Source organism: Talaromyces rugulosus, chromosome V, assembly GCF_013368755.1.
Source record: "Talaromyces rugulosus chromosome V, complete sequence".
Taxonomy (NCBI): Eukaryota; Fungi; Ascomycota; class Eurotiomycetes; order Eurotiales; family Trichocomaceae; genus Talaromyces; species Talaromyces rugulosus.
The window spans coordinates 1,406,499-1,428,018 of NC_049565.1; the positions used below are offsets into that span (position 1 = coordinate 1,406,499).

Here is a 21,520-nt window from a genome sequence, read left to right on the forward strand (position 1 = left end):
CCTCTATCTTACTTACCTTCCATAATGGCTACTGCTTCAGTCTCTACTCCTTTGAAGAGCCAGCGCAGCATCTTCTCGACAAAGACTGCTGGTGGCCGTCTGCCGTTGACGCCGTCCCCTCGCACTAGAGCGGCGAGCAATGCATCAATTGGCTCTTCTCCCTTTACGCCGTCTCGCGAGGTCGAAGACACTGGCCGGGGCAATCATCAATCCGTCTACGGTGGAAACCTCTTTGGTAAATCTGCAGGTACCAAGTCCCGTGGTTACCGCGAATCGCCAAAGTCGAATATCGCGCGCACTCGCAAATCACCAAAGCACTTGGAGCTTGGCATCTCTGACTGGACCTTGACTGGTACTGGTCCCTCTAGTCACACGCCATCTAAAGAGCGTGCCCGCAAAGAAGCTACCCGGCAACGGGCGTCTAAACATGTCACGTCCAAGGCTGCTACGTCCAAGACAACTATTCGCATTCCTCACACCGCGGGCGACCGGTTCATCCCCAACCGCACGGCAAGTGAAGGGCTGACAACTGCAGGATCAGCCAAGCCTGATGATAGCCAGCGGCCTAGAACTGGTGGTAGCGATGGATCCGCAGTCCTGGCCAGCGCAGCTAGTGCATTTGAGATCGGCGCACGTGGCTCGGACGATGACCTCACTGCTGCTCTCGACAACCTCGCGCTAGACGACAACGAATCGGCAAGCACCTACTCACGACCGGCTCCTGATGCTGTGGCCTACGAGTCCTCGTTGGCTGATGCTTGCGGTGTCAAGTTCAACACACGTATCCTGGCATACAAGCCCCCTCCACCCGAGTCGTCCAAGCCCATCGATCTAAGGGCCCAGTACAACCGTCCCCTCAAGCCGAGCGCTGCTCAATCTGCTCAGTCCCGCCGTCGTGTTCAAACTGCCCCCGACCGTGTCTTGGATGCCCCTGGTCTTCTTGATGACTACTACCTCAACCTGCTGGACTGGAGCTCTGGTAACCAAGTTGCAATTGGATTGGAGCGCAATGTCTATGTCTGGTCTGCCGATAGTGGAACTGTTAACTGCCTTTTGGAGACATCGCCCGATACGTACGTCAGCAGTGTCAAATGGAGCGGTGACGGAGCGTATGTTGGTATCGGACTGGGAACCGGCGAGGTCCAGATCTGGGACGTTGAAGAGGGCACTAAATTGCGGAGCATGTACGGTCATGATACCCGTGTGGGAGTGATGGGATGGTCCAAGCACACTCTCTCGACTGGTGCCCGCAGCGGTCTTGTATTCAATCACGATGTGCGCATCGCCCAGCACAAGGTTGCTGAGCTCGTCTCTCATACGTCTGAAGTTTGTGGTCTCGAATGGCGCTCGGATGGGGCGCAGCTGGCAACCGGCGGCAACGACAACCTCGTCAACATCTGGGATGCCCGCTCACTCAGTGCGCCCAAGTTTACCAAGACCAACCACCGTGCTGCCGTCAAGGCGCTTAGCTGGTGCCCCTGGCAGTTGAACCTGTTGGCTACTGGTGGTGGTTCCTACGATCGTCACATCCATTTCTGGAACACCACCACCGGCGCTCGTACCAACAGCATCGACACCGGCTCGCAAGTGACCAGTCTTCGCTGGAGCAACCACTACCGGGAAATTGTCAGTTCCAGCGGCTTTCCTGACAACTCTCTCAGCATCTGGAGCTACCCAACTCTTGTTCGCCATGTTGAGATTCCTGCTCACGAAACACGAGTGCTCCACAGCTCTTTGAGCCCAGACGGCCAGATGCTCGCCACGGCGGCAGCCGATGAGAGTTTGAAGTTCTGGAAGCTCTTTGAGCGCAAGCCTGGCACCGCAGCCTCTGCTTCGCGGGAAGGCGGTGTCGGTAGCAAGGCACAGATGTCGAAGTCCATGACTATTCGTTAAAAGCCTCGCTCACTTGGTGTCGGGTTGCTATCCTCGTGGTAGGAATCAATCTTTTTTTTTTTTTGCATTGGGATGGCCAAAGGTTGGGTTCCCGGGTGTTTTTATCTTTTGGTTCAAGGCTTGGAGTTTTGTATATTTTTTTTCACTTCTGCTTCACTTCAAGTTGCGTACAAAATTTAGTATTGATTTTTCTTTCACATTTCCATGCTTTGTAAACTCAGGCTTGTTTGTGCTTTGTCCGGACAAAGAGTACTAATAGCGTAGCGATAGGGAAGTTCAGATGGTGTTATTGTTAGTTTAATGATATTGCAAGATTGACTTAATTCTCTCAATATTCTTTCTTCTACTCACAACAGCCTCATTTCTTATCAGATCTACTTCACTAAGTCTGGGCCGCGGTGCCAAGCCTTTTTGTGGATGACTAATCCGGCGGGTATGATAGATTTCGCCCAGGCATAGCGAACCTACCTCACCAAACTATCGGCACTATCGCATCCCAGGCACACGACCCTGGTGATCCTCGCTCCAGAGCTCTCCCTCCGCGATCTTGTTCAAAAATTTAAAAGATAGGAACATCATTGGGTCATAGGTGCCAGGACTACGGGGATCTAGAAGTTGCCGCAGCTGAGGAGGTCTCTCCCAGCCTTGCCGACGACCGCGCCTTACACGTCTATCATACCATACTTGCATTTGGGGTGCCGGCCATCTGTTCCTACACTTAACTTGCTGAGGGAGAAAAACGCCTAGTTGCAGGAGGTTTTAAACGGCCATGTCGAACCAGCAGGTGGTGAGTACTGTCCACGAACTGTCCACGATTCTCACCTCGACTGCCTTGGTCTGAGGGCTTCCCGTCCAGCACTGGTCCATTTCCTTATTCTTTCTCTCCATCATGTCTGCTCTCGTCATGAAATCCAAATCCCTTTCGTTTCAAGACAAACGCTCATGTTTGCGATGCACAGGGCACGGTCTACGACCGTGTCATCCACGATGTATGCGAGGCCTCGCAAGTCGACTTTGAGGAGGGAGGTGTCGACCAACAAACCCTGGAGGAGATGAGAACGGTGAGTGCTTCTTTCCTTTCCCTTTATATGTGATTTTTTTCTTTCGATGGAAAGAGCATGGCTCTCATGTGTTCTTTTGGCGTCGTGGTGTGCATCATCCTCGGACGGGTGGCGAAAGCGGGGGTTGGGGGGATCCGGCCTCCTTATGGGGGACGCCGGTTCTTGAGTCATTTTTATACCCACCGCCAACCCCTGCCCGGTTCTGCCGCCAATCACAGGCTCTGCACCGCCACCGCCCGCATCCTCGTTGTTTCTATGTTTAATCAGATGCTGATTCCTCAACTCCAGTGCTGGCAACAGAAACTGTCGCATCTCGCTGTCGCTCATTTCCCCTGGGACCCTCCCCTGCAGCCGACTCCTCCGCCAGCACAACAGCACTCTGCAAACCAGATACTTCCCCCCACGGCCACTGTCCCTTCCAACGCGCCGCGTCCGCCCCCTCCACAGCAGCAGCACCAGCCACCCCCGTCTACTCTTCCACCGCAGGCTGCCATTCCTGGCCCTATCGCCAACAATGGCCCTACACACCCCAATCTGGGCCCGACCATAAAGACTGAACCCGGTCTCAATGGACAGCACACACTCCCGCCGCCTGCCGGTACACCTCAAGGCCTATCAAATGCCCAGGCTACCGCTCGAGAGCGCGCCGCGAGCAATCTGCATTCCAAGTATGGAGCCGCCGCCGCGGGCTCTGTGAGCCAATTGCAAGCTCAGAGTCAGGCGGCAGCTCTGTCCCTACCAGGCCAGCAGCCACCTTCGAACGGACAACTCCCCGGCAATGGTGTACAGGACGTCAAGCCGCCCCAGCCGCTACAAGGCATCGCGCCACCGCAAAGGGCACCTTTCAACCCCGCACAGACAGACGGTGCTAGCGACCCTCTAGTGGAATGGAAAACCGAAGTAGCCCGGAGACGCGAAGCTGCTCAGCGGAACAACGGCGAGGCCGACAGGTTGCTATATGAAAAATTGAAATTCGACTCCTTGCGACTTGAGGGCGGTGGCCTCATGCTTCCTCTTGATGAACACTCGACTAGCAACGGAGTCGGACGCGCATTGAAACGCGAGCCCGGCTCCCTTGCGCAGTACGATGGAGCTGATGAAGAGGAGGATGAGGACGCGATCAATTCCGATCTTGACGATCCCGATGACCTCACCGCCGAAGACCCTGATGGTGACGATTCTGTCGGTCAGGTCATGCTATGCACGTATGATAAGGTGCAAAGGGTGAAAAACAAGTGGAAGTGCACCCTGAAAGACGGTATACTTTCGACTGGCGGGAAAGAGTAGGTTCAACCTTTCGTCCACTTATTTCTGAGTGAATTGCTTACATTCTGTCTAGATACGTCTTTCACAAAGGCCAGGGTGAATTCGAGTGGTAGTACACTGCAGTTTTTGGGCCTTTGTCAAGGTTTTTTTCTCACTCTCAACAAACCCAAAAAAATCTAGAATCATCCCTATTTATGTATACTTATTTCATAGGATGGTGGCGTTTGGTTATCTCTTTTTTTCTTTCTTCAGGTGCCTAGATATCCGTTATTGCTGATATCTTCGTCGTTTTGCTTTCCCAACACGAGCCATTTTCGCTCCATATTGTTGGGCTTGACTTTACATTTCAGCCTTTTTACGTCGACATGTCTTTTATTTGCAAGTTTTTTCCTCCACTTGGAGCACAGCAGTACACAGAATTTGTTTCTGCGCGGAAATGATACTAAATAGTACAACAAAATTGACAGCACGAACTTATGTGTTCTATAAAAACATTGTATTATTGTCTATATACATGGTATTTTAAACAGCGTCAGTCCCAGATGTCCACTGTAACCCCCCTGGTTCAGCAAACGGTGATGCAATCAAGCCCACTGCCATGGGTGGCTCAAAAAAGGCATCCCAATTCCACATGGGATCTGTAAAGTCAACCATCCCGCTCCACTGCTGCTGCTGATGCTGGAGAAGCTGCTCAGTGCCCATGGTCTCTTCGTTTACGGCCATCTTATCATTGTTGCTGTCTATATTATCATCATTGACTGATGTTTCAACGCCGGCTATGCACTCTAAAATGTCAAACTCTTTTCTCTTCTTCTCCTTCATTGCTCGCACCAACAGCCTGGCCGTATTCAGCGCCTCATCGGCCAGATGCGTATGCAGATGTTTAGTGATTGTCTCGAGCGTCTCCATAGCTTCTGGTATAGCCGCAAGACTGTCACTATTGTCGATCGCCAGCAAAACACACAGATACTGAAACACCGACCCGACATTATTCCACCACGGATGATTCCGCAACACGAGACTCCTCGCGGCCGGCAGCGCCATCTTTCCCGCACGAATCACTTGGTCGAGTGGTTCTTGTTTCAGGCCGAGATCTAGTAAGCGCAGGCGCCGGTAGACGCAGAAGCAGAGGTCTGCTTTGATGAGCGTGAGATATTCGTGATCGGCCGGGGCAGCAAGCAAATCGGTTAGGGCAGTGCAGAGCTCTTGGCGCCGCGAGAGCTGGTCGTGATGGCTGCGGCTGTCTGGTGGTAAGGTGTTGATCAGGGCGTTGAACTGCATCGTCAGATCGCCCTTGCGCTGGATCACGTTGTGTTCTGGTATAGGCCCGATTTCGACGGTGGAGCGGCCGTGTTCGTAAGAAATAAACACGTGCAGACACCGCGCGACGATGGCGAGGCGAGCGCGTAGATCTCTGGCTTCGTGGAGGGTTGTTGTCGTTGATGTTGTCGTGTTGGCCGTCTGCATGCTGTCGGGTTCTCTGGATGCCCCAATGTTCTCGCAGAGATGCATCATGGTGCAGCTGTACTGCCATGTAATGCCCGGTCGACTGGTCGAGCGAGTGTAGATAGTCCGCAAGATCCAAGCAGACATGGTGTAGAGGGTTGGGAAGCGAGCAATGGCAGGATCGTCGAGAATGTCCTTTGCATGCTGCACAACCCGTAACTCTCGATTCTCGCAGAGCACCTGCGAGAACAGAGACGCAAGCCCAACAATCCCACTAATCAGAGCCTCGAAATTCGCTCCTTGAGGCCTGTCATGCCAGTGATCATGACTCCGGCGGCGGAGATTCTCGATGTCTACAAATCCAAAGACTGGGTGTATCACTGTTTCGTATATGTTGATTGAATCGTGCACTTCTGCCCAGGTGATATATTCGTCCAGCTTGAACGTGACTGAATAGGGCAATTCTCTTCTCACTCCGGTATTATATGCAAAAGAATGCACTCGGGGAGGGCACGCAGACTGCAGATTCATTCCCACCCATTGCGGAAATGCAACAGATGAGTGGCGGCCAATAAATCTGCCCTTGCAGGGCATTAAAAAGCCATTTGTCGACGGACGGTCTTCTTTCAATGAAAGAGCCTCTCCTCCAGTAGTAAATCCATGCCTCCCCAATGATGACCTCAATGTCTTTTGGGGAAAGTATGTAAACGTTGGTGGTTCCTCCAGATCAGCAGCGGGGGATTTCCGCTTGGTGCCTTGTGATGGTGAGGTATTGGTGTAATTGTTTGATGAGGCGGCAGGATTGCTGTCTTGGGATCCCCGGGCACTGTTGTATTGACAGTCGTAGCCATATCCAGTACATGTCGAGCAGGGATATTTGCCATCGCATTTGCGTTTACGTTGACGACAGGGAGCACATGCATATCGGGATCGTTGGCGCATGTGGCCGCCTGCCGTAGACGAGTCTCCTGCTATGCTCGACATGTGTGTGAGGGGCCCTTACATCAGAAGCTAAAATGATATCAGTATTGGAGGGAAAAAAATGCCACTTGATTATGATCGTTGAAAACTGAGACTCTTCCCTAGAATACAAAATGTTGCCGCTTTAAGCCTGGATTAAATATGATCACCTGACTACGATCATAAACCAATCAAATCTCTTTCGCCGGACCACCTTCATCACCAATTCACGGTATCAAGACTAAACGTCGGTAAAGTTTTCGCCGGCAAAGACTCTTTCTCAATCTTGCGGCAAGGCTCCAATTCGCACTTTCGAACGTGGCCAGCTTCATCCAATACATCAGCTGCTATGTAGAAACCCCGCATTCCGTCCGCATGTGCCGTTCCATCGAAGAATGGCTCGTGGTATATATCCACGATCCATCCATAAGGGATGGTATCGTCTATCCAGGACCAGAATCGCTTAGTGAGCTCGAATCTTTCTGCTCCAGACGCGGCCGAGAAGCAGTCCCAGTTGGCTCCGCAAATGGCTCTTTCATCTTGGTTGACAGGATTCCGACGTCTTCCTTTCAAGACGAGTATCTTGAACATTTTCTCAAATGAGGGGATGGGCGGCACCGTCTCGTATACTGGAACCTCTGTCTCTGTTTTCGTCGTCGATGCCAGAATACCTTTGCCTCGTTTGTATCGGGGATATGCGCGGGCGCTGTCTCGATACACGGTGTATTGCATTTCAGACTTCTGTTCGTCTAATATGTCTTTAGGAAACTTGTCCATGTTGTTTGTCTGGGACGCAACATTTGTCTCGAGGACGTAGTTTTTCTTATGATAATTTCTGCCAACGGGGCTGCCGCATCGTAAGTCGCGTCGTTCTTTAGCACGCTTGATCCACCAGTTTCCATTCCGAACGGAGTCCCCGATCGCTTTGAGCTCTGATCTCAGTTCAGGACTTGCATCTTCCGTCTTCATCATTTTCTCTGTCTCTACCGTGATGGGGCTTGGGGGTGGCTGTGGGTGTCGACCAGAGGCAGGTGCAATCGGTATCGGTGGCATAGCAGCATCGCCGTTGACAGTCTCGTTGGAAGCAATCGATTTGTTGTCTTCATCTCGAGACTTTGCAGAAGAGCCATGGCTAGCTTCATCTAAGCACTCGGGAGCCGCCGATCCAAGATCGCTTTTAGCTTCATCACCGTGTCCAAGCGAGGCTTTTTCAGATTGAGTGCTAAGCTGGCGGATGCTTCCTTCTGTGCTGGGCACTGGTTCATGAGGACTGAGAGGCCGAAGGGCTTCTCCCTCCGAGTGAGTTGTCTCTTGAACGGCAGTTTCGCCCGATTTTTCCAAGCAAATGTTTTCAGCCACGGGCTTTGGGGGTTGACTTTGTTGAGCAACTTTCTTGTATGCCGGGCGAGACCAGCGCTGGAAGCTTGCTCTGAACGAGTCAAAAAGCAGTGTGTTTTCGTCAGGGTCATCTGTAGGTCATTGAGAATGTGATTAGAATAGAGATGTCAGAGAGCCTTGTTCACAGGGATCACCTTGGTCCTTCGAACTCATCATGAGATAATGCGATATCCTAAATCAGAAGCAGCTGTCTTAATGTATGCAAAGTAAATGAACTTGAAGGCGCCCTGAGATGAGATAAGATTGAGAGCCCAGATGATTCAAGAGGGGGGAAACAAATAAGGCAGAAAAAATAAAGAGCGAGGTACCAGGGCAACGCCAGTGAGAGCGTGGCTCAAAAGGGTAACCGCGTGACTTGCGGGTTCGAGGAAGGAGGCAGAGGAACATCAAACTTGCCTCCCGCTTTGATACCGGACCCAGTCCTTCATGGCCCAGCAAAATGCTGTCCATACTACGAAAGGCAAGGTTGAAGGACAAGGAGATGAGAATTCTGATGCTGTACGGCGAATCTACTACCACACGCTACCGAGGCTAACCAGCAGACACCAGGGGGCTGGATAATGCAGGCAAAACCACCATTGTGAAGCAGATTATGCACGAGGATGTGACCACGGTTAGTCCAACATTGGGCTTTATTATCAAGACCATTGACTTTCAGGGGTGAGAAATGCTTTTTTTAAATGTCATATCGAGTATTTTATGCTAATTTGAGGTGGCAGATACAAATTAAATATATGTGAGAAGAGCCCGCTTCCGCCACTCTAACCAAGGTCGACCGACACTGATGCTCTAACAGGGGATGTCGGCGGACAAAAAACACTCCGCTCATACTGGCGGAATTATTTTGAAAAGACTGATGCCTTGATCTGGGTCGTAGATGCGACCGATCGTCTTCGCATCGACGACTGTCGCGACGAGCTGGCTGGGCTGCTCCTGGAAGAGGCGAGTTTTCCTCCCGCCGCCACCACCATCGAGAGAAAGTGAGATGAGCAACAACTGACCGGGGAAACGAAATAATCAGCGTCTGGCAGGAGCTACTCTACTGGTGTTTTTGAATAAAACCGATGTTGACGGTTGTATGACTGAGGAGGATATTAGACAGGTTGGCTTTTACCCTTCTACTCCCCCCCCCCCATTCTCTTCAGATCTAAGGGGACATGACATGGCTAACTATCGATACTCGCCAGGGCCTCCAATTGGACCTGATCAAGACACATAAATGGATCATATTCTCTTGCAGCGCCATGACTGGCAAGAATCTCTACGAGGGCCTGAACTGGGTGGTACAGGATGCCAAGGACAGGCTGTTCTTGTACTAGACCATTGATTTTTTCACCGACATCTAGATAGTCGAGGTGTTTGTACCTGGTGGATTCCTTCGGAAGTGACATTTGAAATAGTACAGAGTATATAGTTGGATATTCCTCTTTTGGACAGTGCTTGATGTCAGTGATTTTTTGGTTCAGTTGCGGAACACACCGCATCCATGGTTCATGTGCCTCTTTTTACGTTCCCACGTGGCTATGCCCGTGCATTTCTTGTATCTAATGCATTAAAAATAAACATGAATGCATCAATCGATGCAGTACTAGAATATAGGGATTATCCATGTTGAGTGTTTACTGTTTCCTCTCCGCAGGCGGAAAGCAGTCCGAGACACGCCGGAGAAGCGGAGAGGACGCTTTGTGTCCAATTGACGAATGAGAGTCGCAAATCAGCAACATATAGAATCGTCGCGACCACATAACGTGTTCTAGTAAATAATAACTTTCTGTGCGGTGGAGCACGACGCAGCTGAGCTGAGGTGCGTCAGTCAGATCGGGAAACGAGAAAAAACGGGGAAAGATCTCCCTCCCCTCCGGCCTCACAAACAACAAACTCCCTCGCTTCGAATCACTTGACCCTGAGGGACTGCCCCAACGAGAGGATTATACAGATCCTCATTATTGTCGCTATTTTTTCTTTCCCGCATTCTTGCATCGGTTGCCTTATGGATAGCCGCGACAACAGGCCCGTGTCAAAAACCCGGTAGATAGCGTCGTCCCTTGTTCCGCCGATTCCTTCGCTTTTCCTCCCCAGCCCAAAGGCACACACCGCCATGGCCGAGAACAGTTCCGAGGACGTCAATGACTTTTTGCTGCGCATCCGGGAGCTGGGTGACAAGCGTGATCGAGAGGACGAGGAGCGCACGAGGAAGCTAGAGGAGGAGATACTGCAAGGCCGCAAAGAGAGACAGGCCCGGCGAGCTGGTAAGTGTAGTTAATATTAAGAGCAACTAAGTCAATGTCACCTCCAACAAACTGCTAGCCAGCTAGCTACGATCCCCCCTGCTCTTGATGGGGCTGTTGATTGTCTGACTTGGTGTTGATCAAAACCGCGGCCAATCCTCGGATATCGCCGTGTGGCTGCTTCTACTTCAAAACAAACCGCATCTGCTAACCGCGTCTCTCTCATCCTAGAACGAGCTCGGTCGATTTCGCCCACCAAGGACTCTCCTCTTGCGTCTGTTGCCTTGGATGTCCAGCGATCCGCTCACGAATCAGTCCTCCACCCCCCGCAAGAGCTGAAGCCGTCCGCCGACACCGCCCTGCAGAATCCTCCGTCGCCCTCCCAGCCTGAAAGCGAGGAACGGGCCACCTCCAGCTTCCCCCAGAAGCAAGCACCGTCTGCTCTCGCCGACTTGGATACCGACGCTACAGCTGAAGAAGAACCGTCTGACCACGCACAGTCCGCATTGAGTGATCCAACCGAGAACAGCGGCGATGCCATAATGCCTACAGAGGACGACACAACAACACCTTCGCGTGCACAGATCTCGCGCGCGCTTGGGTCAAAGGACCCCTCTTGGTTCCGCCAAACCGCAGATCGCGAGAAATCGTCATTGGCACTTCGGAAGAACGCTGAAGAGAATGTCCTTCCTGAAATTCCATCCGTGGGAAGCAGCTTCAAGTTGCCTGGTCTCAGCCGCAACTCGACACCTGAAACTGACAAGCCCAATGACACTGCTGGCGAGCGATCCCGCTCTCCTTCACGAGCAAGTTCGACTGCTGCTACGAGCACCGTTGGCTATCGTTATTCCAGCATATCGTCTGTCTCCACCAGTGGTTTAGGTTCCCCCGTACCGCTGTCGTCTCGAGGACTGGCAGTGGATTCCCGTAAACCTGATCCTCCACCAACCATGGACGAGCGCACCCCTCTCTCCCCAGGCCGCGGTTCTCCAGAACGGCCTGGTTCGCCGACAAAAGGCCTTGGCGGGTTTGTGCAGAGTGCAATGATGAAGAGATCGGATAGCATATCAAAGCGATGGAGTGTTCAAGCCCCTGGTACCCTGAGCCGAAGTAACTCGGTCATCAGCAATCGTAGCAGCGTCAGTCGCCCTGGCTTTGGCGATGTGCTTCCAAACCCCGTGGATACAAGAGCGGGCCGTGGAACGTCCCCTCTTACTCTCTCTAGGCCTGGGTCGAGCCATAGTGAAGCAACGGTTGTGAATTATGCAGGAGGCGATGAGAAAAATACGAGTACAAATACAGTTCAGACTGACAACGGTTTCGTGAGACCATCCCTGCCTACTCACGCTCGTTCCAACACCATCTCTTCAGTGGGATCGACAACAGACGAAACCAGGGGAGGCGACCCAACGACCCCCAGAAGCCCCTCGAAAACAATGGACCCAAAGCGCTGGAGCCCAACAAAGGCATCTTGGCTAGAGAGTGCATTGAATCGACCTGAATCCCCGAGAGCAAAGAATCCGCCTGCCACACAGCAACCCCCGTGGTTGAGAGACCTTTCCAAGGCCCGTCAGTCCCGAGGGAGTGTTGACCTTGGCAAGCCTACCGCTCTGAAGGAGGCTGCCCCGGTTGGTTTGGCGCGTTCTTCTCAACTCCCCGAAAAAGATCAAACGTCTAGCATTTCTACTGTTCCCGAGACTACTGTTACTACTGCCCTTGCACCGAAGGAAGCGAAGGAAACGAAAGAAAATGAACCAGATGTCAAGATTGAAGTCCCCAAACCATCGTCCGAAGACACTCCGGTTGAATCCCAATCAGAAGCCGAGAAACCTACAACTGCTTCCGAGCCCAGCCAACAGTCTTCCCCGTCTATCTCCAAAGTTTCACCGCCTGTTCCATCCAATAAACCAAAGCTACCACCTCCCAATGATCCTCCCTCGCAGAGCCCAAAGCCAGCACCTGGTGTCATAGACTTCAGGTCAAATCTGCGGCGACGTGAGACTTCTCAGGACAATTCAGCAAATTCGGAGCCCGAGTTCAAGAATGTTTTTGGGAAGCTGAGGAAGACGGAGCAATCGAAATACAGAGCACCTGATGTCTTCAAAGACAATATCATGAAGGGAAAGGCCGCGCTCAATACGACCGGTGGGCCAAAGAAGAGCGACAGGGTCGACGAATTCAAAGAAAGTATACTAAAGCGGAAGGATGAGATGAAGGCTGGTGGAGGCTCCATACGTCGACAGAGCGAGGACGACCGCATTCCCCCAAAACCACGAGATTCGATACCCGAGGCGTTGTCAAGGCGGAATAATCTCTCTCGAACGGAAAGCATGAAAAGCAGCATATCATCCATATCATCTCCGGTCAAGAGTCCAGAGGTGGGAAGTCCGTCGAAAGCCGTAACCGAAGCAGCGAGCATTGTCGATATTGCAAAAGACCCGTCTCCCAAAACTGTCGTCCCGACGCCTTCTATTTCTTCCTCGGAAGATTCAAAGGACGCCCCAGAGCCACCGAAGAAATTGTCTGAACCAGATGTGGTGGTTCAAAAACCAGCACTCCAGCAGGATGAAGATAATGAGTCTGTTCAACCGGTTCGTCCCTCGCAATCAAAAGTCTTCGTAGGAGCCACAAAGCCATCTGCGGCGCCTAAAGGGCCTGTTGCTAAGGGAACTATTGCAGACCGACTAAACCCTGCTCTGGCCAACATGCTGTCTCGCGGCCCTCCGGGAGGAGAAACGAGTAACTCGCCATCTTTGAACCAGTCTTCCGTTTCCGCAACGCCGAAAGAACGAGAACCAGGGCCAGCAGCCCCCTTAACGCACATGACAAAAGGTCGGGCCAAGGGTCCCAAGAGAAGACTCCCTGCTGCTAGCAAATCTACCCCTGACCAATCCGTTACCAAAGAAGATACGCCAACTCCAAAGCAAAGTCCCACAAAGAAGACGGCTACGCTTAAAACCGAGAAAACAGAACAGAAAAATTCTCAGGACCGCTTCCACTCGTCCCTAGTGATTACAAAGAAAATAGAAAATTTCCCTGCATTGCCGCAAACACCTGACAAACCGCTTGTTCACCGCCAAAAGCCACTAATTTCTTCCAAGTCCCCAGAGCTAACAAAGTCTTTGGTTTCTTCTCGTGTCGAGCATATTGCTACGCCAAAGGCACAGGACAAGATCGAGGAGAAGCCAAGTGAGGACAAACTAAGCGCTCCGCTTTCGAAATCTTATAGTAGCCCGGAAGTGCCTCCGAAGAGTGGCATTGTACGCCAAAAAGTTAACATCGAGAAATCTCGTTCTCCAGACGAGCGACCAACGCCACCACCTAAATCTAAAACACTTCCTCTAGCCCCCTCGGCTGGCAACTCGTCCACTTCGCCATCATTCGCCTCCAGACTGAAAGAGACTTGGGCCAACTCGGCTGCGTCCCCCCTTCAGACGAAATTCGGGCTGGGGCTTGGCAGTTCTCTTTTCCCATCACGGCCAGACTCGCCGCTGGAAAAAACGTCGCCCCAACCTGACAAATTTTCTGCGTCTCCTCCAGTTCCTTCTAAACAAGGCCTTAAAATATCTTCAGATGTGGGTAACAAGGCAAGAAGACCGTCCCTTACATCGCCTGTTCCGCAAACTACAGAATCCGGAAATGTGATTTCTCACTTTTTTGGCACGCCTCCCAAATCAAGCGACAGAGTAGACATTGACCCGCAGCTAATTCTAACTTCTGAGATTGACAACCCCAAGACGAGGACTATGCGGAAACAGATCTGGGAAATCACGGGCGACGGCAAGAAGCAAGACCTACCTGTCAATCAAGAGTACATCTTATTTGAAGGTAGCATGTATGTTTGTATCCACAATTTTGAATACGAAGGCGGAAACAGGACTGAAGCATACCTCTGGCTTGGCGATGAAGTTTCAGAGGCGGCAATGGAAGATGCGCAGCTTTTTGCCCGCCGGGTTGCAAGAGAAAACGGCGCTCGACTGGAGCTGGTCAGGCAAGGCAAAGAACCAGCGACCTTTATTGAGGCCCTCGGAGGGATTATCATCACTCGACGTGGTTCTAGCTCCCGTTCGAGCTCTTCGGCATTGTATATGCTCTGCGGTCGACGTCACCTGGGTCAAATTGCATTCGACGAAGTTGATCTCTCTCGCCGGAACTTGTGCTCGGGCTTTCCATTCGTCATTTCTGCCAAGTTTGGCAAGCTCTATCTTTGGAAAGGAAAGGGTAGCGGAGCCGACGAAATTGGCAGTGCTCGGCTTATCGGAATGGATCTTGGACTCACGGGGGAGATTGAGGAAATTGTCGAAGGAGAGGAGCCGGCCAGCTTTTTCGAGGTGTTCCCAGATGGGAAGGTTGCGCAACCACCGTCGTCTACAGGCCACTGGCATATGAAGTCCAGGCATGAAAAGTACCGTAGTCGGCTACTCCGCGTTGATCACATCTTGGGCCAGAAGGGCGGATTCTGGAACCGACGAGGATCGTCATCCCCGGTGACCCGGCCGAATGACACTGTGGAGGAAATCGAGCCGTTCTGTCAGAAGGACCTTCGCCCGCGTGACATCTACGTCCTCGATGTCTTTTTTGAGATTTATGTGTACGTATAATGAGGTTTTTTTTTAATCCATACGGGATAGGCTAACCAAGGGAAACAGGGTCGTGGGGAGCGAAGCCCAGTCCAGGGCGGCCGAGTTTGCTTCTGCTCTCATTTTTGCGCATGAATACGGAATCCTGGCGGCCTCGTTGGAAGATCGACCTTTTATTCCCAAGAGCTTTGTTGCCATTGGGGGTATTCCAGAGCAGTGCAAGGTCGCCTTCCGGAAGTGGGATTCGAAAATATGGCAGTCGACACCGCGCACACTGCCTTTGAACGCGGCAATCGAGGCTATTCGGGAATGATCTGGTTGTGAAGAGTTTGGCTGATGCATATATTTGGTGTTTTTTTTGTTTTTTTTTCGCTTGCGGGCAGGGCATCTTGCGTTTTGATATATGGCGATGTTTATATCTATCTTTTCCCGGGACTCTGTTTAAATGTTGTTCATGCATGTGCTCGCTCATCCGGGCAGTCTTGATATGTTTATTATTCTGTATTTTATCACTACAGGCATACGGATATGGCATGGTTTCGTTCTTGATCTAAATCCTTCCGATATCGACCGTTTAGTTTCGATATTGCCACATCACCTATGCCATTAGAACCCCGTCTACATGAAGAGTTTGAACCTTTGAAACTTCAGGCAGCTTCATGAGGGTGAAGCACCTGCACAGGCGAGATTTGAAGCCAAGGCGACCGAATCCACGTGCGCAATGAGAGGCAGACACTGTCGCATTCGCATTAATCTTGGAGATCACGCCATCTTGCAGGCTGCAGCCCCACTACATGTGATTAATAATTTCGTTCGCATAACAACAATTGATACTAAAGTTACTAGACTATTAATCCTATTAATCAGTCAAAACTTAGTAGTACATAGCAGTAGTATCACGGGCCAGCGTCTCATCGCGGTTCCACACGGCCCCGCCACCAGGAGCTGTCTCTTTTAACTTTTGCATACTCAATCTCTATCTATCTCTATCTACTTCTTCATCCCCGTCAGCGCTCCGCGCTTCAGTTCTTGTGCGATTGTCTTCACCATGCCTAGCTGATCTCCCGGTGGCTTTCTTTGTTCTGCGTCTTTCTCTCCTCGTTCTTCTCGCTGTACCTCGCCTATCCTGATGCCGCCAATGGACCCCGCCATCGCCCGCGAGCTGTCCCGGCTCGATCCGGACATTCCATTTCGCGCAGCCACGCAGCATGTGCATCACACATGGGCAAAGACGTTTTACTCGCGGCCGGAGCTGTATCTCCAGCCACACTCGCTCGCTGAAATCGAGAAAATTGTGACCTTGGCGCGCCGTTGTCGCCGCAGACTGGTGACTGTCGGCAGCGGCCACTCACCGTCCGATCTGACCTGCACCTCTGCCTGGCTGATCAACCTGGACAATTTCAACCGCATCACTAGCCTGTCCCCCGAATCCGGCCTGGTTACTGTCGACGCCGGCATCCGCCTGCGCCAGCTCGGCCTGGAGCTCGAAAAGCACGGGCTGACGCTGCCGAACCTGGGCAGCATCGACAGCCAGTCTATCGCCGGTGTGATTGCGACTGGCACCCATGGCAGCTCCTCTCGCTACGGACTGCTTTCCGAATCCATTCGCGCCCTGTCCGTGACGCTCGCTAATGGCCAGACGGTGCGCTGCAGTGCAACCAACAATCCAGCGCTGTTCCGTGCCGCGCTCGTCTCTCTCGGAGCTTTGGGAATCATCACAGAAGTGACACTGCAGACTACGCCTGCCTTCCGGATTGCATGGCAGCAGGGCCTGTATCCGCTCTCGACCGTGCTTGACCGATGGTCCAAGGACCTGTGGACCTCACATGAGTTCGTCCGCGCATGGTGGCTTCCATATATGGATCGCGCTATCGTCTGGCGTGCTGACAAGACCGATCTTCCTCTGCGACCACCTCCGCAGAACTTCTACGACGGCAAGTTAGGCTTCCACGTTTACCACAATCTACTGGCTTTATGCAACTGGTTCCCGCGGGCCCTTCCTTGGGTCGAGTGGTTCGTGTTTGGGATGCAATATGGGTTCAAACCTGGCTCTGTTGTGACCGAAGCCGTCGAGGATGGGCGTGAGGGCCTCTTAATGAACTGTCTTTATTCGCAGTTTGTCAATGAATGGGCCTTGCCTTTGGAAAAGGGACCCGAGGCTATCACTCGGCTGTCTGCCTGGATCCATGGAGACCAGGAAAGCTCGCGCATCCCTTTTAGTCCAAAGGGTGTCTGGGTGCACTGTCCGATTGAGGTGCGAGTTTCGGATTCGACTTTGTCCTCGTCTCCGCATCCGTTCCTAGATCCGACCTGTCGTGATGGGCCAACGCTCTACCTCAATGCCACTCTGTATCGCCCGTATCTGCGAGATCCTCCGTGCAGGGAACGGTACTACGAAGCATTCGAATGGCTTATGCGCGACATGGGCGGCCGTCCTCACTGGGCCAAGAACTTCACCGACACAACATCCCCCCAGGAACTACGAGACATGTATGGCGAAGATATGGACGAGTGGCTCCAGGTGAGGCACACGACAGACCCGGACGGCATGTTCATCGGGGAATGGCATCGGCGGAACCTGCTTCTGCCATCTAGCAGCGCCAGTGACTCGATTTCCGGTTTTCCGAAAGAAACAGACAGCCAGCTCCTCCCACTTGGCGAGCGCGAGACCGGTCGGCGCAAATTCGGGGGGTTGGGTACAGGAGACGGTGTCGAGTGGATCGGAGATCGTCGATGGGAGCAACGCGGTAGCCACACTGCTTTGGAGGAAGCTTCGGTCGACAAGGCTCTGCTTGACAAGGTTCTGCAGCACAAAGGCCTCCCTGAGACTCCGAGCCCGCCCATGACGTCCACTAGCGAAGAGAGTTTTGATCTCTTGGCCCATGGGGAAGCCAGCATTCTCATCCAGGATAATAATAAGCACTAAGCCTCGTGGCCCTCTTTCAAACTTCCATCAGTATATTGCTGTCAAGCAATCGATTGGTTGCCAGCCCAGCATCGTCTTGTTCGCTTGACCAGGATAGACTGCCCATATCCACTTGCAGGAAAGCTTTTACACGTCATAGATGGGCCAGGCGTTACGACGGAGTTTATTTTTGTCTTTTAGATTTGTTTGTTGTATGTAGAGAGGCAGCAAAATTACAGCCTCGGGAAAAATACCTCCATGTCTGAATGATAGGCTAGTAATCTACCGATGGTAGTGGCCAGCTGAGCTTCTTCACTAGTTGACATCAATCTAAGCCCATCTCCAATCAAATACAGATATGGTGCAACACTAAAACCGATTGTGTGGCGGTCAACAAGACATTTTAACATCAACTAGCGGTCATCGGGGAGAAAAAGAGCAAAACTTCTTTCCCACTACTCCTATTATTATCTTTAGCATTATTGATTGTATAATTCCAAAACAATCCCTGTTACTTTATTTTCTTTCTTTTTGTTTTCCTGCCGTGCTTCGAATGCCATGCACCGGAGTTAAACCTCCTCTTGACAACGATTGGGCCGGTTCTGGTTCAATAAAAAGCATATGCATGCATGCAAACAAGTTGTGCATATTAAATTACCACCAAGCTCCAAAACGTTTTTATTTTATTAGTCAATACATAGAAGAACATACAAGAATAGAAAAAAAAGAGGAGGTCCGTGTGTCCCCCCTCTCATCAAAAATTTTCTCATTGCTTGTTCTTTCAACCCCCCCTCCCTCTCTCTCCCCGCTAGCAAAAAGAAAAATAGGATCCAAAGAGAAAAAGCGGGGAACAGAGGCTAATGATCTGCGTCGTATGTTTTTTTTTTATTAAAAAAAAAACAGAGTTGGTACTTCTGACATCAGTAGCTAGTAGTGAGGTAAGTCTGCAGGTTGTTGGGTGAAAACAAGGCCAATGTAACAAGGCTCAGTTTGACAGCTTACTCTATTCGAAAAGGTGGCGTTTCTCAATATAATTAATGAATAGACATGGGTCGGGGGTTTTGATAGCTTTCCAATGGTGTGGTCCCGTGTGACTGCGTACATGTGTACATGTATGTATACATCTGTACGAGCAAACGGAAAACAGAAAAAAGAAAGAGAGGAAAAAGAAAGTAATCTAGGGTAGCGGAAAAAGGGAGGTGTGAGAAAAAAAGTGAAAACTCTGTACTTTTCTACAGAGTAACTTTGAAGTAAAGAACTGGAAAGACTCTGGATAGCTTATTTGATGGTACATGTACAAGTACAGAGCATCTACTCATTCACTCCAAATAGCACAACATTGAACCAAGTCTGGTGATCGGCTCAAAGAAGTACAAAATACGACTCCTTGTTCCGACTCTCTCATTATCATCCCTGTCCCTGTCTGCCCCAACATCAACTGATTGGACCACCAACTCATTCATATTTATTGGATAGAGGGAAACAAGAATGCAAACAATGCCGCTCAACAACATGTACCATGTCTCAAAACAGGCCAACTGACAATCGGTTCTTTTGTTTGCTTGTACGTAACACTGATCTAAGCGAAGAACCTTTTGAGGCTCTGTATTACTTTCTTTTTTTCCTTGTTGTTTGCCCACACCGAACATTCTCCTCTTTTTCTACCTCCTTTGGGTATTGCTTGTCTTTTTTTGTTTCACGGAGCTAAAACATGTGTTGCGGGGTTTTCTTAAAGTGTATAGTACTTGATAGTTCAAAAAAAACAAAAAGCATATCAAGAACAACGCATACACCGCATAGCGCAAAAGATACATTCATGTACCTGCTAATGCTGTTATAGAACCGGGTTAGATAGAACCGAGCAAGGAAACCGCATCTTGCTGTGCGTTGTATACAGTGAAGCCGGGCAGGTTGCCAGTACAAACGGCCTTCTCCCTATTTTTTTTTTGTTTGTTTTTTGTTTGTTTTTTGTTTTGTTTTTCTTCAGCCTGTCAGTGTTACGTAGCACCTTATCGCATCCCTGCAAGTTCAAGGAAAGCCGTGGACCAATCCAAGCAAACCAAACACAGCCACGACTTTTTCATTTCTCAGCTTGCTACCCCAATGAATTAATCCGAGACTCGTGCGGAGAAATCAAACGGAGGTTCAAAGACATGACTCTGAACAAATGTAATTATTTTTTTTACCCCTCCCTCTCCTCTTCCTTGCGAGACGAGGCTATAATAAAAATAGCGTGACATCAAAATGGGGCTTGGCCTCAAACAAAATTAAAGCAACCGGACCGAGTATAGTACCTGGTAGACGTGGAACTCCTGAAGAACCATGTTCAAAAAAAAAAAAGAAAAAGGCCCCGGAACGGCCCGTCAGACGAAGCCACGATCAATAAATAGATGTAGGTGCTAGTGAACAGAGACACAACTCAGCACAGGGTGCTTGTATGTGCTATGCATGTCTCTGGAACCCACCGGATACAAAGCGTATGTAGGGCTGCTAAGACAACGCTGCAATTGACAGCAATCCCGGTTCGATAAACAATAACTTCTGTCAACCATGCAGAGCAAGCTTTCGTAGCCCACTAGTCGAGACGATCATCTCAAACAAGAAGCTAGCCTGCGAGGCCGATGACGCACGTCGGAAAGACACCCTTCTCCTCTAACACACGGTACTTTCCTTCTCCGGAAGTTATAGGATCCAAAAATATCCAGCATATGTCCTCTGTATAGGTGGGTCAGATGACATGGCGTACGCTCCTCCCGTGTCTCGTTCTGCTCTTTGTTTGGGCGCCCAACATATATATGGTGATCCCTGAGTTTTCCCCTCCCCTTCCCTTTTTTTCTCCTATCACCACAATCGGCTAGCCTTTTCCACTTGTTCCTTTGCGTCTTGATTGGATTAGATAGTATATTTACCAACCGAGAGAAGCCAAGTCGATGACTCGCGTCCGCCTGACGTATGTGTTGAGTAACTTGGGCGAGAGGCAACCAAAAAAATAGCGAATATCAATTGGATAACCTCATGGACGAAAAAAAAAAAAAAACCGCCCTAGTCCGAACAAATATCACTTGGGCACATTTCCCTTTCCAACCCACGAACCCCCCCCCCCCCCCCCCCTACCTGACAGCACGTCTGCCTGAGACCCAAACCCTGGACAAGGCGTTCGGGCTAGCAGCCGATAGTCACCTTCTGGACAACAGCTCGTCAAGGGTGTCTTTCCGTAGCTGCATGTAGACCGACCTTCGGCATCTATGCCTGAATTCCATCTGTCCCTAGATGGGGCGTTGCTAGGATAGTCTGGAAAATGCAATGCATGAGCCCCACCATGGGAATACGTGAGACTAAGTCAGTGAGTAGTTCCTGGGGGTGGCTTTGCCACAGAATATGTGAGACCTTCTAGTAGAAACCTGAACCGTAGATCTCTCCCTCAAAACAATGTTTTCTGATTAGGCAAATACAATAGTCCTCTGATGAATCAAAAAGCCAGCAGATTTTTCTTTCTTTCTTTTTTCGGACATGCATGTCATAGAACAAGGTGCGTGATAGTTTCTCACAAGTCGTAGAAGGATATCCACTTCATGCAACGCCACAATGAATCTACACCACTCAAAATCAAATACCCTAGCAGCCTCGAAACCTGCAGGGATTTAGTTCACGGGACAATCCGAATGCAACGTGCAGGAAGGAAACAAAAAAAGTATCCTTTCCTAGGAAAGACTCGTTCTCCACGTCACAGGAAATCATTTGATGTGGCAGATCTCCGTTGGACATGGCGAGACCGCTGTTTTC

At 50.7% G+C, this 21,520-nt stretch overlaps 6 protein-coding genes across 6 annotated transcripts; 4 read left to right on the plus strand and 2 right to left on the minus strand.

The window, feature by feature from the left end:
- Positions 1-24: 24 nt before the first annotated feature.
- TRUGW13939_09036 (uncharacterized protein) lies at positions 25-4,333 on the plus strand (the record flags this gene model as incomplete). The annotated part of the gene is made up of 5 exons (XM_035492161.1): positions 25-1,888; positions 2,464-2,525; positions 2,853-2,954; positions 3,009-4,237; positions 4,294-4,333. 5 exons carry the CDS (start codon positions 25-27, stop codon positions 4,331-4,333), a joined length of 3,297 nt encoding a protein of 1,098 aa, XP_035348054.1.
- Positions 4,334-4,742: 409 nt separating this feature from the next.
- Positions 4,743-6,650, minus strand: TRUGW13939_09037 (uncharacterized protein; the record flags this gene model as incomplete). The annotated part of the gene is made up of 1 exon (XM_035492162.1): positions 4,743-6,650. The coding sequence occupies one exon, from the start codon at positions 6,648-6,650 to the stop codon at positions 4,743-4,745; it is 1,908 nt and encodes a 635-aa protein (XP_035348055.1).
- Positions 6,651-6,845: 195 nt separating this feature from the next.
- TRUGW13939_09038 (uncharacterized protein) lies at positions 6,846-8,177 on the minus strand (the record flags this gene model as incomplete). Its single annotated transcript, XM_035492163.1, has 2 exons — positions 6,846-8,095; positions 8,159-8,177. 2 exons carry the CDS (start codon positions 8,175-8,177, stop codon positions 6,846-6,848), a joined length of 1,269 nt encoding a protein of 422 aa, XP_035348056.1.
- Positions 8,178-8,463: 286 nt separating this feature from the next.
- On the plus strand, positions 8,464-9,008 carry TRUGW13939_09039 (uncharacterized protein; the record flags this gene model as incomplete). The annotated part of the gene is made up of 4 exons (XM_035492164.1): positions 8,464-8,522; positions 8,574-8,684; positions 8,744-8,760; positions 8,821-9,008. 4 exons carry the CDS (start codon positions 8,464-8,466, stop codon positions 9,006-9,008), a joined length of 375 nt encoding a protein of 124 aa, XP_035348057.1.
- Positions 9,009-10,122: 1,114 nt separating this feature from the next.
- TRUGW13939_09040 (uncharacterized protein) lies at positions 10,123-15,145 on the plus strand (the record flags this gene model as incomplete). The annotated part of the gene is made up of 3 exons (XM_035492165.1): positions 10,123-10,273; positions 10,484-14,843; positions 14,902-15,145. 3 exons carry the CDS (start codon positions 10,123-10,125, stop codon positions 15,143-15,145), a joined length of 4,755 nt encoding a protein of 1,584 aa, XP_035348058.1.
- Positions 15,146-15,970: 825 nt separating this feature from the next.
- On the plus strand, positions 15,971-17,758 carry TRUGW13939_09041 (uncharacterized protein; the record flags this gene model as incomplete). Its single annotated transcript, XM_035492166.1, has 1 exon — positions 15,971-17,758. The coding sequence occupies one exon, from the start codon at positions 15,971-15,973 to the stop codon at positions 17,756-17,758; it is 1,788 nt and encodes a 595-aa protein (XP_035348059.1).
- Between the last annotated feature and the right edge of the window lie 3,762 nt (positions 17,759-21,520).